We start from the raw sequence: 26,064 nt of genomic DNA, 5'->3' as shown, positions 1-26,064 counted from the left end.
CATGTCTGAGGTGCTGGCTGTGCTGTTCCTAGGTGGTGACTTTATAAGCCTTTACTTCATAATTAATTAATGTTTTTCATACTTCTTTATAAATCTGTAATATCTCTGTTTAAAATAGGCACTAGGATGGGTGCAGTGGCTCACTCCTGTAATCTCAGCACTCTGCGAGGTCAAGGTGAGAGGATTACTTGAGACCAGGAGTTCGAGACCACCTAGGCAACACAGCGAGACCCCATCTATACAAAAATAATTTTTTTCTTTTTTTGAGACAGAGTCTCACTCTGTAGCCCAAGCTTGGAGTGCAGTGGCACAACGTCAGCTCACTACAACCACCGCCTCCTGGCTTAAGTGATTCTCATGTCTCAGTCTCCCAATTTTTTTTTTTTTGTTTGAGACAGGGTCTCACTGTTGCCTGTCCTAGAGTGCAGTGGTATGATTTCAGCTCACTGCAGCCTCGACTTCCCAGGCTCAGGTGATCCTTCCACCTCAGCCTTCCAAGTAGCTGGGACTACAGGTGCATGTCACCATGTCCAGCTAATTTTTGTATTTTTTGTAGAGACAGGGTTTCCCCATGTTGCCCAGGCTGGTCTCGAACTCCTGAGCTCATGGAATCTGCCTGCCTTTGCCTCCCAAAGTACTGAGATTACAGGTGTGAGCCACCATGCCTGGCCTCTGTACATAATTTTTTTGTGTTTTTTTGAGACAGTCTCGCTCTGTCACCAGTCTGGAGTGCAGCGTCGCGATCTCAGCTCACTCCACCTCGCGGGTTCAAGCGATTCTCCTGCCTCAAGCTCCCAAGTAGCTGAGACTGCGGGCATGCGCTACCAAGTCCAGCTAATTTTTGTATTTTTAGTAGAGACGAGGTTTCACCATGTTGGCCAGGATGGTCTCAATCTCTTGACCTCGTGATCCACTGGCCTTAGCCTCCCAAAGTGCTGGAATTACAGGCGTGAGCCACTGCACCCGGCCTATTTTTGTTTTCGTTTTTATTGAGACAGAGTCTCACTCTGTTGCTCAGGCTGGAGTGCAATGGCACAATACTGGCTCACTGCAGCCTCCTCCTCCTGGGTTCTGCCAATTCTACCTCAGCCTCCCCAGTAGCTGGGATTATAGGCATGTGCCACCATGCCAGCTAATTTTTTGTATTTTTAATGGAGATGGGGTTTCACCATGTTGGACAGCATGGTCTTGAACTCCTGACCTCAGATGATCCACTCGCCTCAGCCTCCCAAAGTGCTGGGATTACAGGCAAGAGCCACCACACCTGGCCTATGTAAAATTTTTTAAAAATTAACTGGGCGTAGTGGTATGCACCTGCAGTCCTAGCTACTTGGGAGGCTGGCGCAGGAGACTCTCTTGAGCCCAAGGAGTTGAGGCTGTGGGGAGCTATGGTTAAACCACTGCACTTTAGCCTGGACAACAGAGTGAGACCCTGTCTCTAAATTTTAAAATTGAAAAATGTTTTTAAAATAAATAACTTAAATACTGTAGGCACCAAAGTCAGGCATGATGGTGTGTGCTGTAGCCCCAGCTACTTGGAAGGCTGAGGTGGAAGAATCACTTGAGCCCCAAGAGTTCAAGGCCAGCCTGGGCAACATAGTGAGACCAATGGCTCTAAAACGTAATAAAATAATTAAAATAGGCACCCAAAAAATCCAATATTTCAGGGTAAAAATAAAATATTTCCAGTCAGAAATACTTCGCAGTTTTAAAAATATTCAAATCATGGCAGTGAGGAAATGTTAAAATAAATAAATAAATAAAAATAAATCTATTGAAAGTAACATAAAACTTAGCCTCTGGACACAGTTCATAATCTCTCTGGTTTATCATAGCCATAAACGTCAATGCTTAAGGGGACCTGGTCAGAAGGACCCACTCAGCTCCACCCGCTGTGGCTGTGAGAATAAAAGCTGCTTCAAGAAGGCAGAAATGACCACTTGATGACACTTTCCTATTGCTAAACATTGACAACTAGCTTCAAATTGATTTAAAAAAAAAAAAAATACTTTATAAACTAAACAACATATGTCTATAGGCCAGGCATATGTTTTCTTTTCTTTCTTTTTTTTTTTTTCTTTTTTGAGATGGAATCTCACTCTGTCACCAGGCTGAAATGTAGTGGCACGATCTCGGCTCACCACAACCTCTGCCTCCTCGGTTCAAGCGATTCTCCTGCCTCAGCCTCCTGAGTAGCTGGGACTACGGGTGCGCACCATCACACCCAGCTAATTTTTGTATTTTTAGTAGAGATGGGGTTGCACCATGTTGGCCAGGCTGGTCTCCATCTCTTGATCTCGTGATCTGCCAGCCTTGGCCTCCCAAAGTGCTGGGATTATAGGTGTGAGTCACTGTGCCCAGCTGGCCAGGCATATTTTTTAGCTAAAGACTTCTGTTTCCTAACTGTCTCAAAGTCTACCCACTTCTTTCACTCACTCAGAATAACTTTCCTGAGTGTCCACTATATGCCAGGAACTGTGTCTACAAAGATAAACACTGACCATTGTATCCCTGGGAGACACTGAGTAAAATACCCAACCTGCTCCCTCCCATTCTTCCCCATCTCCAAAAATGGCCAAACCTGGGAATTTTCCTCTACTCCTCTCTTTCTTTTAGCCCCACATCTAACCCTTTAAGAAATCCTGTCAGCTCTACCATGCAAACTTACTCAGAATCCAACCACTTTGCACTTCCACTGCCACCACGCTGGTCCAAGTCACCACATTGTCCTGCTCAGACTCCTCTCTGCCCTTACCCTCCTTACTGCCTACTCCCACTCCCACCCCAGCCAGAGGGGTCTGGTAAAAGCAAAGCCAGAGCCCAGATACCAGCACTCTCCAACTGCTTCTCCTTTTGTTCATTGTAAAATCCAAAGCCTTAACCATGGCCTATAGCCCTACCTGATCTTACTCCAAAACTAAACTCCATCAGTCTTAAAGTTTCATCATTTCCTCAAAGTTTTCTGGTAAATTTCCTTCTTAAGAATACTTACTTTGGTTTGACAATGAAAGAGCCTGGAAACTGGTACAAGCACTCTGACTAGTGTTCATAACCCACAACTCAGCAGGCAAATCCTAGACACGTACTCACACATGTGCACGGAGACACATAAAAGCATGTTCCTAGCAGCCTTGTTTTTAAGAGTAAAAGATGAAAAAATGTTCAAAAAACAGAAATGACTTAATAACTGGACTTTAATGCAACAGTTAAAAGAAAGAAGCTATTTCCATAAGCAGATCTGAGGGAAACTAGGATTTTCCCAGTGCTGTACCAGCAGAAACGGGGCCAGAGACTGCCCCAGAAGTCCCAGCTGGCAAAAGGCAATTCGAGAAAGAAGACATTTTCTTCTCAGAGCAAATCTTCAGAGCAACGGCTCTAGAAATGAGACAGGTGTCGGATCAAACTAGTTCTGCCACTTACTAACTGGGTCATTAGCAAGTTATTTAACTTCCTGAGACTGTTTGCGAAATGTCATTGATAATCTCCCCTCAGAGGAGGGAAGGCCTGGTTTATCACAGGCACTCACTATGATAGCTACAGGCCCTAGGAGTTTGGCACCATAAGCCTCAAAGTTCTGCCAGTCCCACACAGTCTCCTCACTCTATGACAGGCCACAACTCTTCTGGCTCGCCATCCAGGACCAGGGGCATTCTGGCCACACGGCACACAAAGATTCCAGCTTGAGTCCAAAACCTTTTCAGTGGATAGTCATCTCTAACGGCAAAATAAGGCTTCCAGGAAAATATGACTCGTTAAAAAAAAACACACACACACACTTTTAGACACATCTATTACATGAAGAAGCCCAAGCTCACTCTAGGGTCCATAGTTGCTCCAGTTGCTAATGTACTTCAATTAGAAAAGCTGGGGTTTTGTTTTGTTTGAAAAGTAATGCACTACTAAATGCCAAAGAAAAATAGCAGTGCCACAAATACCAGTCATAAAGGCATCTTCACCACAAAGAGGCTTCGGTGCACAGGTTTCAGGAAGGGAGATCAACTCCTCCCACAAATGTGACACTACTTACCAATGGCCCTGCGGAAGTTCTCCATCAGCACCTCTGTTTTCTTGATCTCAGTTGAGTAAACTTCACTCCCCACCATTGGGCAGAAGGGGACCTTACTACCCAGTTCCTGAGCAATAGCCAGAGCCAAAGCCGTCTATAGAAGAAAGCAATGGAAACACAGTTCACAGTCCTGAAAACATGACAATTCAGAAACACATGCTACAGAACCACCAGGAACCAGGAACACTAAACATCTAGTCCTACCGTTTGGCATGTTTCACACAATAAACATTTGATGACTTTTGAGGACAGTCAATTTATATCATAAATGGCCTCTCTAATCATCCCCATAATTACAAGGTATCATTCACTCAGACTTACCCAGCGCAGGCCCAACTCCAAATGCCTCACATGACCCTCACAACCAGCCTATGAGGTAGACACTAGTATTCTCCCCATTTAACAAATGAGAAACTGAGAGACATTAAATAACACAAGTACTATGATGCAGAAAATGCAGTGCAGATTTAACCTCTGGCAGCAGGACTCCAAAGATCATATTATCATACTTAGAAGAGTCTATTCCTCAGTATCCTTGGGGACTGGATACCAAAATCCACGGATGTTCAAGTCCTGACATAAAATGGCAGGGTATTTGCATGTAAACTATGCACATCCTCCTGTTACTTTAAATCATCTCTAGATTACATACAATACCTAATATAAATGCTATGTAAATAGTTACATTGTATCTTTAAAATATGTATTATTTTTAGTATTGTATTTTTATTTTTTGGTTTTTTTTTCCTGAATATTTTTGTTGTGGTTGGCAGATTCTACACATGAGGAACCCACAGATACGAAGGGCCAACTTTACAGTCATCCAAAATTGTTCCCTTAATATCAATACATGGCTTTGACCTAATTGCCCAGAATATACCACTAGATATTTGAGATACCTGCTTTCTGTTTTTACAACTACAGGAAAACACCAATCTACAACCCATCAGAAATAAAGAAAGAAAGAATGAATGAATTGATGTTCATTTTATGTTACGTAGCCCACAAAGAGTGAAGAAGGATACATCAAGTAGGATTCTGAAGCTATGAGTTGTTCTTAACAAGTTACACTTAAATACGTCCTGTGGTTTAAGTATGAACCACAAATTGACTTTTGGTAAGATAATTACAATGGCAAATGCTAAATAGAACCAGGCTTCACAGATGTATGGTCAAATGTCAAGTATGACAAGCAAATGCTTTAAAGTTGGTACAGAACTGGGCAATGCCACGGCCTCTGAATGCCACTTTCATCTTTTCTCAACTCTGAAACAGCAGCATGGGTAAGGCCAGCTCCCCAGGTGCATGGGCTAAGGAAGAAAACAAGCTTGTTACTAAAGAACAAAGTGAAACTCTGAGACAGTGTCTTAAAATTAACAGTCAAGGTTCCTCTCAGATTTTCTTTTCTACGCCCTTTTGGTCATAGTTTTGAGGTGGTAAAATCTGGTAGAGAATCAGCGTATAGTATAGCATAAAATGCACTAGCCAGGAACAGAAAGATTTAGTGCTGGTTCTGCCACTAATTTTCAGTGTGACCTTTGGCACTTAGCAAATCTCAGGTGCCCCATTTCCTCATCTGTCAAATGAAAGTACTAAAGTGCCAGGCTAGATCACAAGTGCCAAACTCATTGCCCACAACCTGGTTCCATTTGGCCTGCAGTCTCACGGTCACCTTCAGCAAGGCTGAGCACCTGGGGCTGATAGCAGCTACTCCACAGTGCACCCAGCCACTTCCCTCATCCCCGCTGCCCGTCTCGTTAGGCACCTGCACTTCTGAGCCCAAGGCTGACACCTTGAAAACTGGTATTCTTCTAAGTGCAAAGGAAAAAAATCTCTGGAACGTGAAAGAGCACAATGAGAGGAGCAGCACAGTAACAGCAGACTCCCCATGGGGCTATAGGCTGGACAGGATCACCACCTACCTAAACTCCACTCCCTTCCCAGTCACCTCTTTCTCTTCCTTATATCTCTGCCAGCCCCAATTTCCTACCCTCAGTTTTGAACTTCAAAGACAGTGACCACATCCAATTCCATGGCACCGTCCCTCCCTTTACCTAATATAGAAGTGATTATTAAAATATGATAAATACTTGGTTAAAAAAATGCTTCACATGTATCCGTTTCCTCTATTTAAAGAGGGAAAGCATATGACACGGCTACTATACTATACCTACACCTACTACAGAGTGCTACACAGACCTCATCAAATCTCCCCAACTAGCCTATGACCTTGATCTAGTTTGTACGTTATAGATTAAGAAATAAACTCAAAAGTTACCAATACACCCAAGGTCAAATGGCAAGCAGCAGCATCAGGATGCAAATCCCAATCTCCAAAGCCATTATTTTTTTGTACTCACCCCATGTGAGTGACAAGTGGCACAAAAAAAGAGGTTGTTGCCAAAAGAAGGTTGAAGAGATCTCTATTTTCAATCTCATCTGAATATCTCCTTTTTCTAAAACCCAAACTCATTATTAACAGTGTGAGGTCCTCAAGAGTGGAACATGCATATGAACCACACATTTGCATCTCTAAAATAAGCAGTATTCCTGCCTGTCACTCAGTTAAGTTGCCTAAACTTTGGGACCCTGCAGCAAACCATTAAGCAGAAGTCACCAAATTCCTTCATACACATTGGAAGGGAGTAGACAAACTTACAAAGTAATACCACGGTGCTTAGAACTTCTCTTATTTCCTAGGAGGAAAATGATATAGTAACATCAAAAAAAATGAAGGACATATGCTTCTAACAATATGGCACACTGGATCCACTGAAAACTTCTCTTACAAAACATCTAGAAATGAATAAATAATAACAAATCCAGAACAGTAAACTACTTGCCTTGAAAGTTTGGAGATTGTGGATACGGGAAAGCTCAGCAAGGTACAGCACTTAGATAGAAACCCCTGAATAAAACCGGGGCCTAGTGTGGTGGCTCATGCCTGCAATCCCAGCACTTTGGGAAGCTGAGGTGGGCAGATCACTTGAGCCCAGTAGTTCAAGACCAGCCTTGGTAACATGGCAAAACACCATCTCTACAAAAACTACAAAAATTAGCCAAGGTGTGGTGGTGTGCATCTGTAGTTCCAGCTACTCAGGAGGCTGAGCTGGGAGGATCACCTGAACCCCAGGAGGTAGAGGCTGCAGTGAGCCGAGATCACTGCACTCCAGCCTGGGCAACAGAGCCAAACTATCTCAAAAAAAAAAAAAAAAAAAAAAAAAAAAAAAAAAAAAAAAAAAAAAACCTCAAAATTAAAAAAAACAAACATAGAAACAGGACCCTTGAAAGGCTACACATAAGCAGAAAAGGTAGGCCATAACAAAATATGCCTGGGGGCCAGGCACAGGTGGCTCATGCCTGTAATCCCAGCACTTTCGGAGGCCGAGGCGGATCACCTGAGGTCAGGAGTTCAAGACCAGCCTGACCAACATGGCGAAAACCTGTCTCTACTAAAAATACAAAAATTAGCCAGGCACCTGCAATCCCAGTTACCCAGGAGGCTAAGGCAGGGAATCGCCTGAACCCAAGAGGTGGAGGTTGCAATGTGCCAAGATTGCACCACTGTACTCCAGCCTGGGCAAGAAAGCAAGACTTCGTCTCCAAAAAAAAAAAAAAAAAAAAAAGACATAGCTGGGTGCAGTGGCTCATGCTTGTAATCCCAGTTCTTTGGGAGGCTGAGGTGGGAGGATCACCTGAGGTCAGGAGTTCAAGACTAGCCTGACCAATATGGTGAAACCCCATCTTTAAAAAAAGAAAAAAAGATATTATAACAATTTAGGCAGTGTGTAATCTTTGATTGCATTGTGATATTCTGATGTTTTTTAAAAAGCCCAAAACTGAAATGACTTGGAAAAATGTTTTTTAATTTCTAACATCTATATTCTCTTTTCACGAAAATAATGTAACTTCGTTGTCTTTGAAAGCACATTTGTTAACTGCTCAAGGAATTATATGATGAACTGCCAGCCTCCATCATCTTTGTGATTTCTCTATCGCAGTTGATATGGTTACCTACTCCTTTCTTTAAAGGTTCTCCTTTCTCCTGAGACACCATTCTCTCCCTGGCTCTGCTCCTAATTTTTTTAAATTTAGTTAATCTATTTTTTAATTGACAAAAATTGGGGGACTATAATAGCAATATCAAGGTTAAATTTAGTGAGTGTGATGATGGCATCGTGGTCATGTAGGAAGACATCCTTACAACTTACTTTGAAGTGGTTCAGAAATAAACTAGAGAAGAAGGAAATGTCACAAAACGTTTACAACTGGCTATCTAGGTATAGGGTATGATGTTCATTACACTATTCTTTCAACTTTTTTGTAGGTTCCAAACTTTTCAAAATGAAAAGGAGAAAAATATTCCATAGGTTGGATTAATGGATTAATCAGCAGCTTAATCATAGCTTAAGAGACAATTACACTGGAACAAAGATCTAAAAGAAATTACTCATAATTTGGCAGAGTCAAAAAGATAAAAAATATGAGAGGCTAAAAGACAAAGAGGCCAAAATGAGAAGCTCTGGCCTAAGGTTTCTCAGCTTGGCTCCATGATGTTTGTGGCCAGATAATTCCTTATTATGGCAACTGCCCTGTGCACTATGGGATGCTTAGCAGCATCCCTGGCCTCTACCCACTAGATGCCAGTAGCACCGCCTACCAAGTCGTGAGAACCAAAAATGTCTCCAAACATTGTCAAAGGTCCCCTGGGAGGGCAAAACTGTCCCAGATTGAAAACCACTGCAATCTTAACTTCATCTCACTGGAATTCCAGAAGTAGAGAACACAGAGAATGGAGAAAGGCAATAGCTAAAGACATAATGCTAACAATTTTTTTTTTTTTTTTTTGAGATGGAGTCTCGCTCTGTCACCCAGGCTGAAATGCAGTGGCACAATCTTGGCTCACTGTAACCTCCACCTCCCAGGTTCAAGCAATTCTCCTAAGGCTGACGATTTTCCAGAATTGAGCAGAGACATAATACTCAGATTCAGGAAGCACAATTAGCATCAACAGGATAAACAAAAATTAATCCATTCTTTGACATATCATAGTAAAACACCAAAACCAAAAATATCTCAAAAACATGCAGAAAATGCCCATCAATGATAGACTGGACAGGGAAAACGTGGTACATATACACCATGGAATACTATGCAGGCATAAAAAACGATGAGTTTGTGTCCTTTCTAGGGACATGGATGAACCTGGAAACCATCAGTCTCAGCAAACTGACACAAGAACAGAAAATCAAACACCACATGTTCTCACTCATAGACGGGTGTTGAACAATGAGAACACATGGACACAGGGAGGGGAGCATCAAACACTGAGGTCTGTTGTGGGGGACTAGGGGAGGGACAGTGGGGGGTAGGGAGTTGGGGAGGGATAACATGGGGAAAAATGACAGATATAGGTGATGGGGATGGAGGCAGCAAACCACATTGCTATGTATGTATCTATGCAACAATCCTGCATGTTCTTCACATGTACCCCAGAACCTAAAGTGCAATAAAATATATATTTAAAAAATAAAAAAACATGCAGAAAGAAAAGCCAAAACCCTCAAAATTGGACTTCTCAAAAACAACAGAAGCCAAAGGAGCAAATAACATTGAGAGAAGTACTGTGAAACAGTACTGAAGAAAATATCTGTCAACTCAATTATATAGCCAAAATAACTATCTTTCAAAACAAGGGCAACATAATGAATGCAAACCTGAGAGACTTTTCCACCAACTAGCTTCTAGAAAGAATTTCTAAATTATTTACTTTAGGAAACAGAAAAATGGAGGGAAAAAGAAGGAGGTCTAAGATACAAGGAATAGCAAGCAAATAAATGGTAAATGCACTGGACAAACTAATGTTGCCTGCAGAGAGGTAACTGAAGCTCACATTTGTATGGCCCTTCACAGTTTAACAAAACTGTCACAATTTGCTTTTATACAAGAAGAGAAAAAACTATTAACAACTATAGCACTTCTTCCTCTTGTAAGATACCAATATAAGATACACAATCAATAATCATTTCAAAATTATAATGCAAGTCATTATCTTACAAATGATCAGTTTAATAACTGCCTGAAATAGGTAGAGTATGTTTTTGCTTAGAAAACTTAAGGGACCTGCCTCAGTTCTCACAGCAAGTCAATGCCAGAGCTGGAATTTAAAGCCCATTTCTTTTCACACATAACCCCAAGCTCCTACTCACCTACATCAAGAAGACCTTTTGAAGAATAAGCAAAACTCAGATCGGGAACTCTGGTGAGTTTCAAGTATCTGTCCAGTCCCCTCACAAATCCCAAGAAGCCACACAGTATCCTCTGCCTGAAAGGCCCTTATCTTCCCTACAAAGCCAAATCCTCTCCCAGCTCTGAAGGGAAAATGTCAAGTCTCAACCCTTCCAGCTGTACCAGCCCGCAGTGTTGCCTCCTGCTCAAATTCCAGCTGCATTTAATATTAGTCAATACCTCAAAGCTGAGCATTCATACTGAGTCCTCTTGTGCTGTCATGATTTCCTTTCTTTCTGCCCTGGAAAGACTGTAAGCCCCTTGAAGATAAAAATCATGTCTCTAATTCTTGTTTTCTTTCTTTTTTCATTTCTCACACAGCCACAATAGTAATGGGTAAAGCTAGCGTTTGGAAGAATGCTTGCTGACTCTTTTTTTTGTCCACTCAAATAAGATGTCACTCAGAAGATCTTTACGAAGCCCTAGGCCAACAGAAATGTATTTCCACAGCAAAGGAGACTTGAAAGAGATAAAGTACAAATTCTAGAGACAATGAGACCCCTCCAAGAACTTCATTCTCTCTTCTATGGAGGTAGGCCAGGATAATTTGAATTTTAGAAGCATGGATTTTAGATACACAATTGTATTATTGCACATTAGTTTTAAAAACATACATATAACCCATTTAGCTAAACAAAGACTAGTTAAGACATGAATTCAATTTGGCTTAGATGCTAGAATCATTCTCTTGGGTAGATTTAAAAAATGAGAGAAAATGAGTACCTTGCCAGTTCCAGGAGGTCCTGCCAACAAGACAGCTCTTCCAGCCATTTTCTTGCTTTTGATTAATTCTACTATGACGCCACATGCCTACACACCACAATGGAAAGAAATAATAAATCAATATTAAAATGTTTCACAAGGGGGAAAAACTCAGTCCCTGGCCTATACAATTCACGAACTCATCCAGCTAACACTGAGTGCCAGTGCACTTGCAGACACTGTTCTAGGCACCAAGGGTAATGAGGCAAGGCAGAAAAGCCTTGTAGGGAGGGAGACAAACATACAAACATCGCATGTCTGACCTTTATCCCTACTATGAAGAAAAAGCGATGATGAGAGAGAGCAAGTGGCCATAAAGTGATCCTGGAATGTCTTTCTGATGACATTTAATTTGATATGTGAAGCTCTGAGAGGGGCAAGAGTCAGTGCTCCGGGCAAAGAAAACAGCAAATTCAAAGAATCCAAAGCAGGAATGAGCTTGGCATATCCAAGGGACAGAAAGTTTGCAGTGACCAAAGTAGAGTGAAAAGGACCAGGACGATGAGGTTGAAGAGGTGGGCAGGGGCCAGAATGCAGAACAGGAACTTACAGTCTGCGGTAAAGTTTAGATTTTATTTTACATGTAATACACAGGGAGCCACTGAAAAGATCTTAGGACTGTGTCATGTTATTATTTGCTTTTAAAAGATGGTACTGGTTCCTGTGTGAAGAATGCACAGTATGAGTACAAGTGGGAACACTGATTTTTAGCCCAGGGTATAGGCATAGATGCCGGGTGTCCAAACACCTCTTGAAGTTGGGAACAAAACTGTGTATATGTTCATATATACATTTTTTCCAGGGAAAGGATTCAGAGCTTTCATCAAATTCCCAAAGTAACCTACTAAAGGGTAAGAATCAATAACATAGACTACTACCTGGCGATCAGTGAACACTGTAAATACTGAATATGAAGTTAAACCTATGGCACTATTAGATCCATTGAATGTTTTGAATCCTCAAGATTAAAATATCTGTTTATCATGTTAGTATATTTTAAATACCTTCTAAATCTCTGAATTTTATTAAGCATTTGCAGTACACGTGTGTATATATACACACACATAAATGGGCTATGCATTGTCATATATTTTTGAATATTTGACTATAAGGGGAAAACACTGAGAAAGTTACACTTGCTGGGCATCTATATCTTGGGACTACATAATATAAGCTTTGCTATATTTTATTTAATAACTGAATACATGACTATCTAAAAGGTGCATTCTTTGCCTGATGGAAGGTCACAGCTCTTCTCTCTGTGCAGTGACCACAGTGCCAGAGCCTTGTGAATACATCTTATCTCCTCTACCTCTATTCCTCAAGATTGTCAAGTACCTTGGCTCCACACGTATGGCAGCCCCTCAAAAAACATGTAAGGAACATGTGTGGGTATGCTAATCCCATTTCTACTTCAGTTACCAAAGCACACTGCCCTCAATAGAACCTATAAGATATTCTTCAGATGCTACATCTTTTTTTTTTTCCCGAGATGGAGTCTCGCTCTGTCGCCCAGGCTAGAGTGCAGAGGCACGATCTCAGCTCACTACAACCTCCGCCTCCCATGTTCAAGTGATTCTCCTGCCTCAGCCTCATGAGTAGCTGGGACTACAGGCACACGCCACCACATCTGGCTAATTTTTGTATTTTTAATAAAAATAGGGTTTCATCAAGCTGGTCAGGCTGGTCTCGAACTCCTGACCTCAGGTTATCCACTTGCCTTGGCCTCCCGAAGTGCTAGGATTACAGGTGTGAGCCACTGCACCTGGCCCAGATGCTGTATTTTTAAATAGATAAAAAAACCTACTATGGTCTTTCCATACAACCCTGTCATATGATAAACCTCAGCACTGAAGCTCTTTGGGAAACTCAAGGTAGAAAAGACTTTGTAAACCTTGGATATGTGCTTTTATTTACAGACCAGGACCTCTTCCATCTATTCTCCCTCAGTTTCCACTCCAATTTCTCTCAAGTAAGACAAGCTTGAAGTCTAACACTGAAAAAGAACTGGAAGGGATTTTAAAAGATCACTGTCTAACTCTCTCATTTTTCAGGGAGTTTACTGATGTGACCAGAGTCATACAAGAACCTGGTAGCTGAGGTGTGTCTTAGGTATACAGCATCAGTTAAGAGCATGGACTCTGGGTTCAAATACACAGACTTGAGTTTAAATACTGGCTCTCCCACTTACCAGCTGAGTAACCTTAGACCTACTTACCTGACCTCTATGAACCAGAATTTCTTCACCTGAACATAGTTCATTACTAGTCAATGGCACACATGTTAAAGGGTGTAGGGGCAAAGTGTACTGATGCCTGCAATTCACCTCGAAATGTAAAAGTGGATTGGGAGAGGTACAGATGAACAGATATATGATAAAGCATCACAGCAAAATGTTCATTATAGAATTTAGGCACACAGATATTTACAACTCTTTCGACTTTTTTTGTACGTCTGAAAACTGTCATACTTAAATGGGAAAAGGACAATGAATATGTCAGATATGACAAAGCAATGTACACACAACTACTTAGCACAGTGTTTGGCACATGGAAAGCACTCACAATGTTGGCTACTTGCAGTAATGGGTGCTTAGTAAGCCAGGGTCAAACACTTTTTTTTGGAGAGATGATGCTCAAAATCGAAACCTGAGGCTTTTCTTTGGCCCTTTCTATTTAGCAAAATCAGGCTAAGGGGCAGTAGCTCAACTTTGTATTAAGTGAAGATTTCTGTAGAACCTAAGGCTCTGCAAAGGCCAAGGGGCATGGCTCTGACCTTAGAGAACAGCCGGCAGAGAGGGTGGCTGTATCATCATTGAGCAGATTTGGGATTCAGAAATACACGTGGGTGCAAATCCCAGCTTTACCATTACTAAAATGAGTGTCATGCATATAGGTGAAGTGCCCTCTCCCATCCTGAATATTTTCATCTGCCAAAAAATAATAACGTAGGTGAAAGTACTCGGCATCACTAGCACTTAGAAAAAGTAGATTTAATTGGGATGGTCAAAAAGGATGCTTGAAGGGGTGGATAAACCAGATTGCTCTTCTCCATAATTCCCACTTCTCTCCCTCAGCTCCCGGGTCCTGGGAACCAAAATGAGCTTTTAAAGTCTAGTCAATTTCCTGCTTTAAACTGCCTCATAGCCTGCCATTGCGTTCACAATAAAACCCAGTTTCCTTACCGTGGCCGACAAAGCCTGCAGTAACTGATCCCACCAAGATAAAATAATGATTTTGTCTATTGATGTACACGTTTATCGTCTCTCACTACACTAAAATGTAAGCGATCTTATTTCCCGCCGTATCCCAGTGTCGCGAATAGAGCCTTGCACAGACTGAGGGGACAGGGTTGGGCGCGCTTCCATCAGTACTAGTTCATGAATTGAAGCAAACCGTCAACTGCCCCTGTGAGTCGTCACCAGTTTTCCTGGGACGATCCGTCACCCAGCTCCAGGGGGGCGCCCCTCCCCGAGGCCCCTGGCCCATTTTCACTTCCCTGAGGAAACTATGGCAGGAGACCCCTTGCGCGCCCATCCCGACACAAGCCCCCAACTTGAGCAGCTCTCTCGCGGCAGCAGCCCTGCTCGGAGCCCCCAACTCCCTGGTCCTCTGACCACACCTCTCGCGCGTTCTCCTGGCCCACGAGCCCTGAGGCCGCCTGCTTGGCCAAGCCGCTCTCGTCTAGACCCAGCCCTTTCACATGGCTGTGGGAAGCGATGCGCTGCGTCTTCGTGGTGCTCTTCACCTCCTCAATCTTCATTTTGCAGACACCGTGGGCTAAAACCAGCGTGGAAAGCCAGCAGCTAGGAAAGTGCAACCGGCACCTGGTGTTACCATGCGGCCGTTTCTAGGGCAATTTGCAAATGCCCGCCTAGGTTTGCGTTTCATTGGTGGAAGCGGAAACGCCTCTGCTCCCCATAGGCTTACGGCTGCGCCCATCGCGACTGAGGCTGGAGCTCCGGTCACCCACTTCCGGCTGTGTCTCCGGGCTGGCTTCCCCCAGCAGCCGGCGCTTCCTACCCACACTGGGGTCGGGAGCACAGTGGGGCCACGCCCCGGATTTGATCTAGGGCTGAGGCGTCGCGTGAGGTAGTGGCCCCCGATACCATTCCTAATCGTTCCGTCCTATCTATTAGCACATTTGAACGTCCATACTTTTATGCGAAGCTCAAGTTATTACTTCCGTTTTGGAAATAGAGGAACTGAGGTTCAGAGCTTAAACGGGAACTTTTGGTTACTAACCAGTGTTTTCTGACTCGAAGACCTTTGCATCTCCCTGGAAAGGCCCAGTTCAGCCAACCACTCCTTTCATGGAATTGTCTTTTCCTGCCTCTAGCCTCCTTCCACCCAGAGATAAGGTTCCTGCTAAGTTCAGTTCAGTTGACTGTGAATAATATTTTGCAGTTTCAAAACTTCACAGCCCTGTAAGGTAGTGTAATTCCAAATGCAGCTACAAACAGGCGGAAAGAGGCCCATCTGTCCAAGAAAGCACCACAAATAATCAGAACTGGAAAGCTTCAGGCTTCAAAACCTATATAATGCTCATCCCGTCCTATGACTCCAGATGAGATAATCGGCCAGCAAATTGTCCTGTCAAGTTGCATAATGATGTTAGCACAACGTGTACCACAATTGTACTTGCCATCCATCCATCCATCCATTCAACAAACACAAGCCAGACACCACAATGACAATGCACTGGGTGTAAGGTCTTTTAGGCTGACTGACAGCACCATGGACACCATGGGAACCCCCATGACCCGCGTACACCTCTGGATGGCCTTCTGGAATTAGAAAATCTGAAGTAACTGGAAGACCATGAAAGATGGAAGAATGATCAACCCCTGTGGTGCCTGACTAACTTGAGACTTTCTTCTATTTGTTCCTTATACTAGCCACAATTGACAAGGCAGTTGGACTTTGTAACCAACCTTCGTCAACCTCGTGACTCCAGACCCTATGAACCATTCCCACTTTACAAAAACTGCCCTAAACTGTAACTTCTGTAACTTTCCACTGCCTACCCCAAACCTTTAAAACCAACTCCTATCCCACTGCCCTCCACTGACTCTTTTTGGACTCAGCTTGCCCACACCCGGGTGAATAAACAGCAGCCACGTTGCTCACACAAAGCCTGTATGGAGGGGTCTCTTCATTCAGAGCGCACATTTTAACACTGGGGATACAGGAAGAAAAGCCCTGATAAGCTTACTCCTTGCTTAGAAAACTTGCAACATGAGACGTACTGGGACAGGTATGCCCAGGTGGCATGCAAGACCAGAGCAGAAGCACCTGGAACAGCTGAAGAGCCAGGGAAAGCATCATGAAGGTGATGTTGCCTTGGCTGAATCCTAACAAATAGGAGAGATTTCCTCAGAAGCAAATGATATGACACCATTTTACTGAAGAGGAAACTGACATCCAGAGGAATGGAAGGATTTGTCCAGAGTGCAGGAGAGTTTATATTACAGTTGAGACAGACCTGAAATCAAATCCAATTACAGTAGTTCCAGAGTTACACACCTCCTTGTATATCTTGGTTCTAACTTTTGAATCTAGGTCTCTCTATATTTGTTTCTTTTCTTTTGAATCTAGGTTTCTAATGATTTGCATAATTACTCGGTCAATGTTTACTGGGAGCAGTTACTTTCCCAGTAAACTGCAGGCCTTTTGAGGGTGCATACCACATTTGATTGTTTACCATTTTAACCAAAGTGCCTGACACACAGCCTACAACACATCTAACAATTAAGGCTTCTCATGAATTCAATTAAGCATCTAGAACACACACAAACACATACACTTGAATTCATCAGTTTTGCTGCATGTATTTTATACATTGGCTTTTATGGGACTTGGTAATGATTTCCATCAGTGAATGGAATCTTCTGGCATTTTCAGGGACCAAACGAACAGAGGCCAGGCCTTGGAAGGCTGAGGTTGTTAGTAGTGGCATGTGGTTCACCAGCCCTAGAGACAGCACCCATAAAAGTGGCTTAGCCCCTCATTGACTTGTTCCTGGTCATTACTCTTACATAAGGAGCAATTCCTTTCTCTGTGTAGATAAGGAGCTTTTCCACCAACTAGTAGTCAAAGTGAGGCATTTTATGGGACTGACTTCTTTGTGTATTGTCCAATTAGGGAAAAAGATATTTTTTACATTTATTATTTTAAGCCATAATCTTTGTCTCTTTTGGCACAAAGAGAAGGATTTCCTTCTAGCCCAAAAAGAAGATGGGGGAATTAGGATTTTAGAGCACAGAGGAATCCCCTGGATTACTTGGTCTAGTGGTTTTTAAACCACATTCCCAGCAGTTGTGGAATCCTTTTGTGACCAGTACGGGTGGGGATGGGGAATGCTGAGAGTGTAGGATACCAGCTCCATGCCCTCACTTCTGCCAGAGCTGTTCTTTTTGTGTGTGTGTTAAAGAATAGTTCAAAAATCACTGATAGGCTAGGTGCAGTGGTTCACACCTGTAATCTCAGCACTTAGGGAGGCCAAGGCAGGTGGATCACCTGAGGTCAGGAGTTCGAAACCTGCCTGGCCAACATGGCAAAACCCCATCTCTACTAAAAATACAAAAATTATTTGGGTGTGGTGGTGGGCACCTGTAACCCCAGCTACTCAAGAGGCTGAGGCACGAGAATCACTTGAACCTGGGAGGTGGAAGTTGCAGTGAGCTGAGATTCTGCCACTGCACTCCAATCAGGGCAACAGAGTAAGACTCATCTCAAAAGAAAGAAAAGAAAATCACTGATCTGGCCTAGTATTCTCATTTTACAGGTGAGGTAACTGAGGCCCCAGGAGGGGACAGGGTTTTGTCCAAGTTCCCAAATTAAGCAAATGCCTGACACAGATCCAATATGCAAAGATGCTGGACCTGGCTGCAAAATCAGATGATTTCTTTCATTTCAACAGAAAACAATATGGCAGGCCATTATCCAAGCTACACAAGGCGAGTAAACAGCAAGTGAGGCCTGCTGCAGTGGACAGGGTTATTTCTGACCAGCATCCATCCCACTTCTGGGCACTATCATTCTCATTTTCTTTTAGGAAATGACCGTTCTCCCACTTTCAGTCCAGGTAGTTTGGGCAAACTGACCCTACACCCCATGTTTGTTTCAGTGGTAAACATGTGACCCTGGCCTGTACCCATCCTCTCAGACACTGTGATTGGCTCAGGAATATGACCAGCTAGTTCAATGACAGTCAGTCCTGGCAATTTACTGGACATAGCAGGAGAGAAAAATGTAGGTCATAGATTTGCAGGCTGGTCATCTTTGCTACTTCATGGGGAGACTCTACCTTAGAATGAAGCCAAAACAGAGGAAAGGAACACTGACAGAGATTCCTGATGAAATCCTTTATATCCCTGCATCCAGCCTCGCCTTACTTGCATTGTAACATGGCATTTACTTTGGGGCTTAAGATGTTTGAGTTAGATTTCTATCTGTGGGTACTGAAAATCCATATCAATACAGTGACACATATGTAAGTAATTGTGTGGACTACTACATTCCAGAAGTGTGCTGTGACAGCCCTAGACCTGCCAGCTCTCGTTCTCTTACTCCCATGACTCTTGTTCTTTCACCTCCAGGCCTTTGACCTCTCTTTCTCCAGCCCAAGCTTGATTATATCAATCACTTGGATCCTGACCCTTCTGCTCCCTCCTTACCTTGACTTCTATAACACCTGACCTTTGAACCCACAAGCCCAGGTCAAGCCTTCCTCTGCCTTCTCCACTGCCTCTGGAGAGCTACTGTGTGTGGCAGGATGCAATTACCCAGTGGTGTCCTGGAACCACTGCACAGTCATGGTCTCCAGCCTCAACTGGAGTAACCCAAGTAATGATTAAATGTATTAGCGCAAGTGCAGTGGCTCACGCCTGTAATCCCAACACTTTGGAAGACCGAGGCAGGCAGATCACCTGAGGTCAGGTGTTCCAGACCAGCCTGGCCAACATGGTGAAACCCGATCTCTACTAAAAATACAAAAATTAGCCAGGTATGGCAGCACACACCTGTAGTTCCAGCTACTCAGGAGGCTCAGGCAAGAGAATTGCTTGAACCCAGGAGGCAGAAGTTGCAGTGAGCTGAGATCGCATCACTGCACTCCAGCCTGGGTGACGGAGTCAAATAATAATAATAATAAATCAATAAACGTTGTATTCGTTTTTTGGAGGGACTTCAAGTGATCCTCCTGCCTAAGCCTCCTAAGTAGCTGGGCATACACCATCACCCCAGCTAATTTTTTTCTATTTTTTTGGTAAAGACAGGGGTCTTGCTGTGTTGGCTAGGCTGGTCTTGAATTCCTGGACTCAAGCAGTCCTCCTGGCTTGACCTCCCAAAATGCTAGGATTATAGGCATGAGCCATACACCTGGCCACAAATGTTGTAATAGCTAAAAGATTAGTTCAGCTGCCGTAACAGAGAGATCTAAAATAACAGTGGATCAAGCAAGAGAGAAGTCACTTTATCTCACATAATGTCCAAGCAAGCATGTCAGCAGGTGAGCTGGCTTTACAATCAGTAAGGGCCTATGCTCATTTTATGATGTGGCTCTGCCACTCCCCACACACACCGTCTATCAGGTGGTCCAAGACAGCTGCTCAAACTCCTCCCCAAAGGGCTGAATTTGCACCAACAAGAAGGAAAAGGGGGAAAGAAGATGACATGCTCTTTCCCTTTAACCTTCACATTGAAGTTGCACCATCATTTCTACTCATCCCAGGGGCCAGAACTTAATCAAATGGCTAGAACTAGCTGCAAAGAAGGCTGAGAAATATAGCCTTACACTGGATGGATATGTGCCCAGTTAAAAATTCAATTCCTATGTAAAGAGAGAAGGTAGATTGGGAAACAACTCTCAGGCTCTACCCTAATCTTCCACTGTGTGCCAAACACTCCTGGATTCTCCTTGTATGCTGACTGAAAGGCAGGCATCACCTTCCTTCTAGCCAAGATATCCCTACTATCTCGGTCCCAGATAATAACCTGGGCCCAATTCCACCTCTCAGAGGCCTTGTTCCACCCATTACCTTTCTTTTCCTGTATTACTATCTGTTCTCCCTGATCATTCCCACAGGATATGTGCAATCTTTCTCCTCCCTCCCTGTCCCAGTGTCATCACTTGCATTTCTTTCCTAGCACAGTTCTCAATCTTGCTAAGCGCTCCCCTTCCCTTCCCAGTCTTCAGCCTAGTGCAACGTAGCTTTTTCTCTTGCTGCTCCCTTGAATCTGCTCTTAAAAGTCCAGGATGCCACAAAGTGAATCTTAATAAATTTTAAAAATTGAAATCATACATAATACTTTTCTAATCACAATGGAATAAAACTTGAAATCAATAATAGAAGGAAAATTCACAAAATATGTGAAAATTAAACAATACAATCTTAAACAATTAATAGGTCAAAGAAGAAATCACAAGGGAAATCAGAAAATGAGATGAATGACAACAAAGCACAATATACCAAAACTTATGGGATGCAGCAAAAGCAGTGTTAAGAGAGAAATTTATAGCTATGAACATCTATAATAAAAAAGAAGAAAGATCTCAAATTCATAACTTAACTGTACACCTAAAGGAACCAGAAAAAAAAGAACATGCTAAATCGAAAACTAGCAAAAGAAAAGAAGCAATAAAGATTAGAGAATAGCAGTATTCCCAATAGTAAAGAAGTGCAAGCAACTTAAGAATCCATTGACAGACAATGGATTTTAAAAAGATAGTGTATACATATAATGGAATATTATGAAGCCCTAAAAAAGAAAAAATTCTGACACATGTTACAATATAGATGAATATTGAGCCATCATGCTAGGAAAAATAAGCCAGTCATAAAAGATAAATACACTAGGACTCCACTTATATGAGGTGCCTGAAGTAGTTAAATTCATAAACACAGAAAGTACAATGGTGGTTGCCAGGAGCTGGGGAAAGGAAAAATAGAGAGCAAATTTAATGGGTACAGGGTGTCTGTTTGGGAAGAGGAAAGAGTTCTGGAGATGGATGAGAGTGATGGTCGCACAACAATGGAAATGTACTTAATGCCACCTAACTGGACACGTAAAATGGTTAATATGGTATAGTTTATGCTACGTATCTTTTACCACAATTTTTTCAAAAAATTAGAATGGAGACAAAATAGAGAAATAGGAAAATAGAGAAAATCAAAAAAACTAAAAGTTGTTTCTTTGAAAAGAATAACAAAAATGACAAATCTTTAGCTAGATCGACTAAGAAAACAAGAGCAAAGACTCAAATTACTAAAATCAGAAATTACAGCAGGAACATTACTATTTACTATACAGAAATAAAAAGGAATATAAGAGAATACTATAAATATTATAAACAAATCGGATAATCTGGATGAAACAGACAAATTTGTGGAAACAAACTATGAACAGACTACCAAAACTGACTCAAGAAAAAGTAGAAAATCCTACTGTGATCAAATGAGGAGATAGAGTCAATAATCAAAACTCTACCTATAAAGAAAAGCCTAGAGCCAAATGGCTTAACTACTGATTTCTACCAAACATTTAAAGAACTAACACCAGGCCTGGAGCAATGGCTCATGCCTGTAACCCCAGCACTTTGCGAGGCTGATGTAGGAGGACTGTTTGAGGAGAGGAGTTCAAGAACAGTTTGAGAAACAGAAAGACCCTATCTCCAAAAGAAAAAAAAAAAATTTTTTTTATTAGCCATGCATGGTTGTGCACACTTGAAGTCTTAGCTACTTCGGAGGCTGAGGCAGTAGGATCACTCAGGCCCAGGAGTTTGAGGCTGCAGTGAGCTGTGATCACACCACTGCACTTTAGCTTAGGTGACAAAGTAAGACACCAGTCCTTCTCAAACTCTTCGAAAAAACAAAAGAGAAGAGAACACTTTCCAGTGCATTCTATGAGGCCAGTGCTACCCTGATATCAAAGCCAGATAAAAACACTATAAAACAGACTGGGCATGGTGGTTCACACCTGTAATCTCAGCACTTTGGGAGGCCGAGGCGGGTGGATCATCTGAGGTCAGGAGTTCGAGACTCCTGTCTCTACTAAAACTACAAAAACTAGCTGGGCATGGTGGCATCCGACTGTAATCCCAGCTATTCAGCAGGCTGAGGCAGAGAATTGCTTGAACCTGGGAGGTAGAGGTTGCAGTGAGCCAAGATCACACCACTGCACTCCAGCCTGAGTGACAAAGTGAGACTCCATCTCAAAAAACAAAACAAAACAAACAAAAAACACTGTAAAACAAACTAACAACAACAACAACAAAAAAAACAGGTCAATATCCTGTATGAGTGTAGCTGCAACAATTTTCAACAAAATTCTAGCAAGCCCAATTTAGCAGTTTGTTAAAGGATTATACACCATGACCAGTGGGATTTATTCTAGGAATACAAAGGTAGTTTGACATACAAAAATCAATGTAATATACCACATTAATAGAGCGAAGGAAAAAAAAAAGACCCACATGATCAACTCAATTGATTCAGAAAAAAACATTTGACAAAATCCAATACACTTTCATTTTTAAAAAAAACAATTAGGAGTTGCCTATGAGAGGGAGGCAGAGCAAGATCACCAAATGAGCCCTCCAGCAATTGCCCCTCGCCCCCGCCAGCAGGAACACCAAATTGAAAAACTATCCACACAAGAAAGCACCTTCATAACAACCAAAAATCAGGTGAGCAGTCACAGTCCCTGGTTTAACATCACATCAAAGAAAGAGGCACTAAACGGGGTAGGAAAGACAATCTTGTCTCACCTCCACTACCCCTTTCTCATCCCCAGCCTGCGGCCTCATGGCACAGAGAGAGAATCTATGTACGTGGCAGAGAGACTGCAGGAATTTGCACTGGAATTCAGTGCTGCCCTGTCACAGCAGAAAGCAACACAAGGCAGAATTCAGCCAGCACCCACCCACCAGCCTCCTGAGTAGCTGGGATTACAGGTACATGCCATCACACCTGGCTAGTTTTTGTATTTTTAGTAGAGACAGGGTTCTCAAACTGCTGACCTCAGGTGATCCACCCACCTCGGCCTCACAAAGTGCTGAGATTACAGGTGTGAACCAACATTTAGACCAGCCATAGCCAGAGAGGAATCATTCGTCCCAGTGGTCAGAACCTGAGTTCCAGCCAGCCTCATCGCCACAGGCTAAAGTGCTCTGGGGTTCTACATAAACTTGGAAGGCAGTCTAGGCCATAAGGACTGCAATTCCTGGACAAATCTTGGTGCTCTGCTAGGCTTGGAGCCAGTGAATGTGGGGTGAGTGTGGCCTAGCAAGACAACAGCCAGGGCAGTCAAGGATGTGCCTGCAACGCCCCTCCCTCAAAGCCAGGCAGTGCAGTTTGCAGCTCCCGAAGAGATTCCTTTCTTCTGCTTGAGGAGAGCAGAGGGGAAAGTAAAGGGAACTTTGTCTTGCAACTTGGTTACTAGCCTAGCCACAGTAGAATGGGGCACCAGGTAGAGTCCTGAGGCCCCTATTTCAGGCTCTAGCTCCCAGACAACATTCCTAGACATGCCCTGGGACAAAAGGGAATGCACCATCTTGAAGGGGAAAAACCCAGACCTGGCAGGATTCATCATCTGCTGAGTAGAGTGCATGGGCTTGAATAAACATCAGTGGTGGCCAAATAGTATTTACCACGAGTCTTGGGTGAGACACAGTGCCATGCTGGCTTCAGGTGACCCAACACATTCCCAGTTGTGGTGACCACAGAAACTCCTTTTGTTTGAGGAAACAAGAGGAAAGAGATAAAGGGGCTTTGTCTTGCAACTTGGATACCACCTCAGCCACAGTGGGGTAGAGCACCAAGTGGTCTTTTGGGGTTCCCAATTCCAAGCCTTAGCTCCTGGATGACATTTTTGGACTTGCCTTGGGTGGCAGTAGTCAAGCAGTGGTCACCATGGCCCCTGGGTGAGACACAGCATTATGCTGGCTTTGGGTCTGACCCAACAAAGTCACAGTGATGTTACCACAGAGGTGCCTGTATCATCCCTCCCTCAGCTTCAGGCAGCTTATCAGAGAGACTCTGTTCCTGAGAAAGCAAGGGAAAAAAACAAGAGTCTCTGGTAATCCAGGGAATTCTCCCAGATCTTACCCAAGACCACCAAGGCAGTACCTCTGCGCAGCTGAAAGTCACAGCATTATTGGGTTTGGGGTGCCCCCTAGTGCAGATACGCCTGCAGTGACCAAAGACTTAACACTCAATTCCCTTTGAATGCTTGGCAAGCCTTCCCAAGAAGGATGGGTACAAACAAGCTCAGTTTGCAAAGACTATAATAAATACCTAACTCTTCCATGCCCAGATATTGACAAACATCCACATCATCAAGGCTATCCAGGAAAATATGACATCACCAAACAAATGAAATAAGGCACCAGTGATCAATCCTGAAGTGACAGAGATATGGGAACTTTTTAGACAGAGAATTCAAAATAGCTCTTTTGAAGAAGAGCAATGAAATTCAGGATAATGCAGAGAAGGAATTCAGAATCCTATCAGGTAAATTTAACAAAGAGATTGAAATAATTAAAAAGAATCAAGCAGAACTTCTGGAGCTGAAAAATTCAGTTGATATATGAAGAATGCATCAGTCCACAGAAGAATTGATCAAGCAGAAGAATTAGCGAGCTTGAAGACAAGCTATTTGGCTGGGTGCAGTGGCTCATGCCTGTAATCCCAGCATTGTGGGAGGCTGAGGTAGGCAGATGACATGAGGTCAGGAGTTTCAGACCAGCCTGGCCAAAATAGTGAAACCCCGTCTCTACTAAAAATACAAATGTTGCCCGGGCATGGTGGTGGGTGCCTGTAATCCAGCTACTCTGGAGCCTGAGGTAGGAGAATCACTTGAACCTGGGAGGCAGATGTTGCAGTGAGCAGAGATCATGCCACTGAACACCAGCCTGGCGGCAAGAGCGAAACTGTCAAAAAGAAAAAAAAGCCTACTTGAAAATACACAGAGATGGCCAGGCATGGTGGCTCTTGCCTGTAATTCCAGCACTTTGGGAAGTCAGCAGATAATTGAGGCCAGAAGGTTGAGACCAGTGTGGGCAACATGGTGAAACCTCATCTCTACAAAAAAATAAAAATTAATTAGCTGGGTGTGGTGGCACATGTCTGTACTTCCAACTACTTGGGGGGCTGAAGTGAGAGAATCCGTTGAGCCTGGGAGGTCAAAGCTGCAGTGAGCTGTGCTTGCATCACTGCATTCCAGCCTGGGTGAGAAACTTTGTCTTAAAAAAAAATAAGAAGAGGAAGAAGAAAAGAAAAATAAAATGCAAAGAGAGAAAAAGGTTTTAAAAAAAGAATGAAATGTATCTACTAAATCTAGAGAATAACCTCAAAAGGATAAATCTAAGAGTTATTGGTCTTAAAAGGAGGTAGAAAGAGAGATCGGATAGAAAGTTTATTCAAAGGGATAATAAACAGAACTTTCCAAACCTAGAGAAAATAATTAATATTCAAGTATAAGAAGGTTATAGAACACCAGATATAACCCAAATAAGACTACATATAGACATTTAATAATCACTTCCAAAGGTCAAGAATAAAGAAAGGGTCCTAAAAGCAGCAAAAGAAAAGAAACAAATAACATACAAAGGAGTTCCAATATATCTGGCAGCAGACTTCTCAGTGGGAACCTTAAAGGCCTGCAGAAAGTGGCATGACATATTTAAAGTGCTAAAGGAAGGCTGGGCATGGTGGCTTATGCCTGTAATCCCAGCACTTTTGGGAGGCCAAGGTGGGTGGATCATTTGAGGTCAGGAGTTCGAGACCAGCCTGGCAAACATGGTGAAACCATATCTATTAAAAGTACAAAAATTAGCCAGGAAGGCCGGGCGCGGTGGCTCAAGCCTGTAATCCCAGCACTTTGGGAGGCCGAGGCGGGTGGATCACGAGGTCAAGAGATCGAGACCATCCTGGTCAACACGGTGAA

General features: G+C 42.9%; 1 protein-coding gene across 1 annotated transcript in view; it reads right to left on the bottom strand.

Moving 5' to 3' along the window:
- Nucleotides 1–15,030, bottom strand: part of RUVBL1 (RuvB like AAA ATPase 1) — a 39,627-nt gene extending 24,597 nt beyond the window's left edge. The window contains exons 1-3 of the mRNA XM_017511953.2: nucleotides 14,738–15,030; nucleotides 11,078–11,164; nucleotides 4,028–4,160 (exon numbers count right to left, since the gene is read on the bottom strand). Coding sequence (XP_017367442.1) covers nucleotides 4,028–4,160; nucleotides 11,078–11,164; nucleotides 14,738–14,878 — 361 coding nt within the window. The 5' untranslated portion in view covers nucleotides 14,879–15,030. The remainder of the gene's footprint in view (nucleotides 1–4,027; nucleotides 4,161–11,077; nucleotides 11,165–14,737) is intronic.
- Between the last annotated feature and the right edge of the window lie 11,034 nt (nucleotides 15,031–26,064).

The sequence above is a fragment of the Cebus imitator genome, unplaced genomic scaffold (assembly GCF_001604975.1).
Source record: "Cebus imitator isolate Cc_AM_T3 unplaced genomic scaffold, Cebus_imitator-1.0 Scaffold457, whole genome shotgun sequence".
NCBI classification, from domain to species: Eukaryota; Metazoa; Chordata; class Mammalia; order Primates; family Cebidae; genus Cebus; species Cebus imitator.
This window is presented reverse-complemented; position numbering and strand designations above follow the sequence as displayed.